The sequence below is a fragment of the Atta cephalotes genome (assembly GCF_000143395.1).
Source record: "Atta cephalotes unplaced genomic scaffold scaffold00055, whole genome shotgun sequence".
Lineage (NCBI taxonomy): Eukaryota > Metazoa > Arthropoda > Insecta > Hymenoptera > Formicidae > Atta > Atta cephalotes.
This window is the reverse complement of record NW_012130119.1, coordinates 665,779-673,794: the sequence shown is the minus strand read 5'-3', so window position 1 is coordinate 673,794 and position 8,016 is coordinate 665,779. Positions and strand designations below refer to the sequence as shown.

The following is an 8,016-nucleotide window of genomic DNA, read 5'->3' as shown; positions in this document are numbered from 1 at the left end:
TTCTACTATACATAGTTCTTATTCACAACTATACTACTATAACTTACTACTAATTAAATATATACTATATAATAATAATAGTATATATATATATATATATATATATATATATATATATATATAAACGTGAATAATTTAGCAATTTTTATAATTATAACTAATAAATAAAGTCAATTTTATTGTATTAAAAAAAACATCCAATAATTTCGAAACATTCTGTGAAGGGATAAGTAAAAAAAATAGTATATATAATGGAAATTCAAATTAATAATTTCATTACATCGAGAATGTTCAGAAATAAACATTCTCACACAACAACTAACTTTAAAAGTGCTTGAAGCGATCGCTCGTCTCGGTGCCAATGTCCGATATTTATACCTGATATTAAAAAACGTCTATCGGGATCCAGAGGCTTGTAATACTCCCAAAGATCGAGTCCAACGCGAAATACGGCGGCTCGTATCTTATTGCAAGTATGCCAGACATCGTACAAATTAAGAACCTAAAATCGCTCTTTTTATCAGAATGCTTGAAACTAATGTCTTCCTATCTGCGATTTTTTATCTTCAAAAAAACGATGGGAAAGACATTTGTTTTTACCTGCTGTTCCTGCGGCATATTTATACAATTTCTTTCGCGGATTTTACGAAAATTTTACGCGACGTTGAGAATTAAGTTGGTTATCAAAGTTTTATTTAGTATCGAGACAAAAATCGATCGTGATGAAGTAATGTGCATAGAGTAGTCTTAAAAGAAAGATATAAACTTTTTTTTAAACAAATAATTATTTATACCCATAAACTATAACAGTAATTTGTACGAACAATGTCGAATTAGATTTAATTATGTCCTCCTCGGTATCAACCCAGTATCTGAAAAATTATGTATTCGGCAATGACTACACGAATCTATTTCTATCTATTTCAATTCTTTGATTTTTCGAATACTGGGAATGTAGACGAACTTCAATCTCATCAGTTCCATTTACTCTTTATCTTTTTGAACTAAATTATTTTTAGAACTAAAATTAGTTCAAATTAAATTATATTGGTCGAAATGGACCAATATAATTATTATATATTAATTATATTATTATATTATAATTTTATTATATTATAATTATTATTATATTATTATAGATATATAAATTTCAGTATAAAAACACGTTACAAAAATGTATGAAGTATGATATTAATATGTAGTCATATATGTTGTATGTGATGCGTCATATACGTAAGTTCTATTAAATCGATAAAACAGATTCCCTAATGTTTTATCCACAGATAATTGTGCTTTGATCAAAGTAAGATAAAAACGTTTCCTGTAATATCAAGCAGAAAGAAACTAGCTCTATTCATGCAGGATAATGTCTACGTGGTTCTTTTCTATGCTATTTGACAAGGACGATCAAAGACTGGAATTCAGTTGGTTCTTATTTCAAGACCGTCTTAAATAATGTCTTAAAACTAATTCAGTCCTCTAATTGGTTCGTGACACCAAGACAGAACTTATTTAAGACGGTCTTGAATATATAATAAGAACTGACTATGAATACCGGCCAAAGTTGATTATTCGTCTTTGTCTAATCCATGTCGTAATAGTATGGAAAAGAACCACAACGTGGACATTATCCTACGAAGTTTGGTATACGAATAAAAAGGCAGGGATGTCCACTCTCAAGTTTCTTTCTGTGGGTATGATTAACGTAATGTTACAAATACTTTAAAGCAATTTTTGATTGGTCAATTTGTAAAATTCTTTTCTATACTTGATCAACCAAACGTATCAAAGCATTTTTAGCGAGACTTTGATTGCAGCCTTATCCAATGTCGCGGATTTATAGATGGCGTTATCCGCGCCAACTCCAGCGTCATAGCGAGAGAAAGACGCATTTTTTGTGGCCATCTACAAACATCACCGATGCAACCAAAAATGCCATGTCGTTGTATGCTGCTTGATTTCATTTCGCCGATTGTTTCAGAAATCTATATTACAATAAATCTACTTGTCTCGCGTATTCCAGTATTGTTTTATAGTTTTTGAGAAGTAAATGAGCGTGGATGAAATCACAGCAAAATTGAGCGGGATTCTTGGCGATCTTCCATTGGTCGATAGTCGAGAATAGTGTCTTTCAGCGATTTCATTGGCTATCTCTCTCTCCCGCCAGTCGCGTCGCGTGACCGAAATTTCTGATGCGTATAGTGCTAAATCCGTCTCTTTTCCCATCCCTTCCTTCCCCCCCTTTACTTCTCCCACTGATGACGCATTCTCTAACCATCGATCCGAACGCATTCAGGAACGTAAAAACTAGACTTATCTTGGTTCCCATTTTTTTTCACAGCGAACAAAACTTTTTATTTATTAAAAAATTTTGCTATATAACTGTTTACAGATCTCGCTAATGATAAATCACTTCTAAAATAATTCGGTATGAAGTATTATAAATTAAATGTTAAAAAATTTAGAAAACAAATTTAATATAAAGAGATTCTACTAATTATAGATCTTAAATTTTTAAAAATTTCAATATTTAACAATACTTATATATATTTTTAAATAGTTCAATATTTTTAGAAGTAAGACAATAATTCGATCTAAAAGCTAAGTAAAATAATTTTTAATTACCTACGACTGATCATATTTTAATAAACGATTCAACAATAAAGTTTAACAGACGAAACAAAAGCTATTAATTCAAGCCGAATGAAGTTCTCGCTGTTAAGACGTTCTCGCTGTTTACATTCATGAATGAAACTCATTGAATGAATGCTTAATGAAAACACATTTTCATTCACGCAGGGAACAATCGAGGAATCTAACAATAAGTCAAATTAGAAAAAAAACATTTTACGTTATTTTTCATAAGATTAACGTGAGAACATAACGTTAGATCGCGTTTGGTCGTAAAAGGGATTCACGATATTTACAGATCGAATCCGAGGGTACCTCAGACATGTCGAACGATCCTGAGCGAAGCCACGTGATTGGTCAGCAAAGTCGTACGTCCCAAGATGCCTCGCGCGTAAATTGCCGGCGGGAGGACCTCCGGGCTGCGCACGACGCCGTACTTTCTTCTCCATTGGGTAGTCGAAGAGAACGGCTGCGTAACGAGCTATCTACGATCATTCGAGTGGCTTTGTGCTCACAGTGCATCGTGGTGTGCCGCGTAACGTAACTTACGCGGGTAATCCGGTAATATCGACAGATAAAAAGCAGACGCGATGGCCGATCAGGAGAACAAGGATTTCAGCGACGACATCGCGGAACAAAACTTCGCAGAGCAGAACGGCGAGGCCGAGAACAACGGCGAGAACAACGTCGCAGAGAACAATCAGGAGTCGCAAGAAGACAGGTAATTCTCCTCCCGGGTCTCCTGTTTGCTCGCCCCTCTCGTACCGCAAGCTAATTAATTGTCCCGGATTGCGCGATCGCTTCGTACTTCAGGCGCGTTATAGCCCGGCGATCGCGCGAATCGGCGATAACTTCGCGACAACGCGGCCGACCGGGCCGCGCGCGCGCGCGCGCGAACGAGCGAGCGAGCGAGCGAAGCGCGTCGGCACGCGTCTCACAAAATGGCGGAGGCGTTGCGTTCCGCCGCGGAACGTAATCCGTTCGCATCGACGTCACGACGAACGCCTACGTTTCGACGACACGACCTCGTCGCTTCTCCGTGGCGCGCCGTGTACGCGAACATCCATATTTCGCGGTGATTCTCCATTCGCGATTAGGATCCATTAACGAAAGAAGCCGGCGGCAATAATGGCGGTGTAAGAACGAGTGGAGGCGCCGGCAGCGGCTCCGGAAAGGGCGCGCCCGAAGCGTCGTAGCGTCATAAGAGGGAGAGAGAGAGAGAGAGAAGGAACGAGAATAGAAACGATGTTGTGCGTAATAATGTCGAGGAATCTTCCACACAGCACGTACTGTTTTCGTGCTGCGCGAAAAAGAACGGAAATTTGCACGTTTGCTATCTGGGCGCGCTCCGTTACAAACTTCCGTTGCAAACACGTGGAAATCTTTGTCCCTTGTAGGCTCGCAGAACCGAGTTACTTGAAGCATTGGATGAATAAAAAAAAATGTTAGTACTGTAAAATAAAAATAGAATTAATTCCAGTAAAAGAAATATATTGGAAACGAAGAAATATCATTCAAAAAGAGGGCAATGCGCCGAAAAAAGTCCCGCCTCGTTGGCTGTGTTCTATTATTCACTGTAGGTATTGAAAATCTGTATATATACATATATATATATATGTATATATATATATATATACATATATATATATATGTATATATATATATATATACATATATATACGTAATGAGTTATAGATTTTCAGTATTCGAGATGAATAATGGGACGCAGTTATTACGCACTTCACACAAAATGTGTGTTGGTGGATCTTAAATTCTCGTCTGCCATTGTCTCGCGCTGCTCTCTTTTTTCTTTTTCCTCTATTCCTTTTTTTTTTCAGCGTAACGGATCTCGAGCTGGATGAATTTGACCAGAAACTTCCTTTCCTCTAATTTCAATAAAAAAATACAAGACATTTGTGTAAATAAAAAAATTACCTAAAAAGTTATAATTTTGCGATTCTGCGCGCGTCCTATTTTTTATTTCTCCCGTTATATTGTTCATATTATATATCAAGAGAATTTTGATATTTATTTTTCTTTGTATCATTTTTTTATAATTTTTATTTGCTCTTCGTATTTCTGCAGCCTTGGATTTTTGCAAATTTTTACGCTATTTGGGATATCTTTTTGCAAAAAAGGGTAAGCATTGGATTTATTTCAATTTCACAAAAGTATATAGAATGTTTCAGGATATAAAATTCAGGAAGCGGACATAATCTTCAAATTCTACTTAATGTAGGTAAATTGAAATATAATAAAATATAAACAATTAATCTATTGCCTCGTTATAGAATAAGATGGATTTTTGCAATAATGTTGACTGAATATGAATTTGAAGATACACCTCCTTGTCCTCCTCCTATCCTATAATTAAAAATAAAAATGTTCAAGGGACACGAGTTTCACGTGTATAAAATAACGGAAGTAAAACAGCCAAATGCCGGCGCTCCACTACGTCTTGAAATATAATAATTAAAGATTTAAATGAGATAATGCATGCTATATTACGCAAAAATAATTTAAGACACCACTATATAACGGCGACTAAAGGCGCTAGTTTATAAATTTATATGTGCTGTTGTTGCGAGGTATAACATTTATCTGTTTTTGAAATTTTTCGTAATTTTGTGTATTAAACTCCTTGTTTTCTATCCCTATCTAGTTAATGATATAATTGTAGTTCTCTGTAATTGATAAAGAGAAATTGTGGGTTCTGCAGTCGATCAATTTTTGCGAACGCAACATCATAAGCAAATAATAATCCGTAATGTTTTTATAGAGCCTAAACTTTCGAGTACATTTTTTGGCCAGCCGAGTCTTCTATCCTCGTACGGTTCATTGCAGCTGAATTATGGTAAACAGTCAATTGATTTACGATTGACAAATACGTACACTTACATGGGATCGACGTGAACCGCAAAACCTTGCAGTGATTTCCGAGTCCTAATTATTGCGAGAAGTCTACTTCAAGTTCAAGTTCGTCACGTTCCGTCATGACACAAGCACTGGAACTCAAATTAATTTCGTCAAATCGATAAAGTCTCGCACAGACACACACTTGCCTGCTGGGTCACGCGTAGAGTAATTTCCGATCCAAATGCTGTTTGGGCGTGACCAAAGCACAAAATCATAGGGACAATGCGAAAACGTCCAGTAGGTCGGAACGCCATTTAACCCCAGTTTATGTGGCTTGATCTACAGGTGATCGACAACGGTTTTCACATGGCGGGCGGCTCACAGGTGGAAAACGTCACCCGACCAGCAACTGATTACCGGCGAGTGACTGGTGCCAACGGTATTTATCACCAGCCATAAATAAAAAATAAAGAGTCAAATATAATAAGTAAATCAATTAATCGTGTTGACACTGCCAAAAACAAAGTCAGAGCAAAAACCGAGCTTGCAGCTCGTTGTTAGAATGCAGAAAACGAATGAAAAAAAATATATATATATAATATATATCAGAAATTGAAACCATTCTTGCATTACATCGCAATTTGTCTATGAGCGTTGTAAACAAAGAGAGAGAAAGAATGAGAAAGAGACAAATATATAAATAAACACGTACATGTAAAATATAAATAAATATCCCATATTGTATCCATCTATATTATATCCATATAGATATGTCGATCGAAAATATCAAGAGTTGTCTTATCATTTAAATCGTAATGAAAACAATCTTTTTAGCTTTTCGATATAGAGTTGCAGTCTATCCTAGCATATACCATATTCTTTGGGCCAATCTGCAGTCAGTAACCACTTGGAAAAATTAAATTCTTGTTTCCCTTAGGAGCAGAGCTGTGATATGTCTACTGGAGTTGTCTAACTATTGCTCGGGTTCTCACACAAACGTCGATGAATAGTATCTTGTTCTCTCGATGCATTGATTTTTTACATACCTATATACTTTTTTCCAAGTTTTCTTTTCGATTTTTTCTTTCTTTTTTTTTTACAATTGAACATTCAAATCAAGGTTTCTATGGTGTGAAAAGCAGTTCTTCTCTGGTTGTTTCTCGTAACTTTATACAAAGGACAGATGCATATATCGTAAGCTATCTTTATCAATTCTCATTTATTCTAGGAATGGTATTCTATACTCTTGTAATTGCTTTGCATTGTAATTATGTTATCATTGTAAGAAGATTTTTCTAAATTTCGATAATGGGCGATCTAATTAGCCGTAGATTAAATGCGTTTGTTTGTCGTAGATATATATAATTATACATAGTCTTTACATATGTGCGATGTTTAATTGAATAAAATATTATTCTTCATTTATATAAATCTTTTTGATGGTCGATACAGTGCCCCTTTTGCGAATGACACTACAGGTCTGTTACGTTACTTGCATATCGTCTGCATTCAATTTTTTCATACCTTAACACTGATTATATAGTCTTTCCAGGGGTCAAGTCGACATTTTTTTTTTTTAAATAATAATAAATGGGATTTTTAGATTTTTTTCGTTTTTTAAAAGTTAAATTCTCGTTTCGATCTTAATCCTTTATATTAATACGTTCGAGAAATTCACTTAGTGAAATAAATTCGTTCCGTTGCTTTGCAGGTCAGCCGGGGCTAACCAGGATTCTCTGAACGATAGGTATTTTCAAACTTTATTATATTTTTCTTATTTTTTTAGCATGTCGGTGTTAAGAGTGAAAGAAAAGTTGCGCGACGATACGAAACGATGAAAACTACTTGATGCTCAAGTTGTGTATTCGAGTAATAACAGACTATGACCATTCCGTAACTTGTAACAGTCACTTGCGAAAGAGGCCCAAATACATTTCCATCTTCCGTTTTCATTACAGATAACTTTTTTGCGCGCAGTTGCAGAGATTTGAGAATTTGCCAACATCGTAAGCCCGAATAGCAATCCTATTTAGATGATAAACCGTGAATTTCTCTTTACGAACATTCGGTTTTGCAATAATGATTAAAGACTTAAGACGAATGTCTTTCATTCTCTCTTATTAATTTTAATATTTTCTGTTTTCCTTTTCTTTCGCAGGAAATTATTCGTCGGTGGTTTAAGCTGGGAAACGACAGACAGTAAGTAACTTTTTTTTTAAACCTATATTCTTTTAAAAATTTATTTTCTTTATAAAATCTTAGAAAAATAAAACAAAAAAGATCAGCGATGATGATTTATTTCTTTGCCCTTAGGACACCTTTGGATGACAATTGTCATGTGAAAAGAACTTTTTACTGAGCTTAAATTACAATATTGTTCATATAAATATTTTTTAAACGATTTAAAGAATTCTTATAAAGTGATTATTTTATACATTTTTAGAGGAATTGCGAGAACATTTCAGCGCATATGGTGATATTGAAAGCATCAATGTCAAGACAGATCCAAATACGGGACGATCGAGAGGA

The 8,016-nt window shown here is 35.1% G+C and overlaps 2 protein-coding genes across 2 annotated transcripts in view; one reads left to right on the top strand and one right to left on the bottom strand.

Annotated features, from left to right (window-relative positions):
* The window catches only part of LOC105623321, a 5,731-nt gene extending 5,113 nt beyond the window's left edge, over positions 1-618 (bottom strand). The window contains 2 exon segments of the mRNA XM_012204718.1: positions 379-502; positions 601-618. Coding sequence (XP_012060108.1) covers positions 379-502; positions 601-618 — 142 coding nt within the window.
* Positions 619-3,221: 2,603 nt separating this feature from the next.
* Positions 3,222-8,016, top strand: part of LOC105623292 (RNA-binding protein squid-like) — a 10,855-nt gene continuing 6,060 nt past the window's right edge. The window contains 4 exon segments of the mRNA XM_012204690.1: positions 3,222-3,352; positions 7,199-7,234; positions 7,646-7,686; positions 7,931-8,016. The exon segment at positions 7,931-8,016 is cut by the window's right edge and continues 195 nt beyond it. Coding sequence (XP_012060080.1) covers positions 3,222-3,352; positions 7,199-7,234; positions 7,646-7,686; positions 7,931-8,016 — 294 coding nt within the window.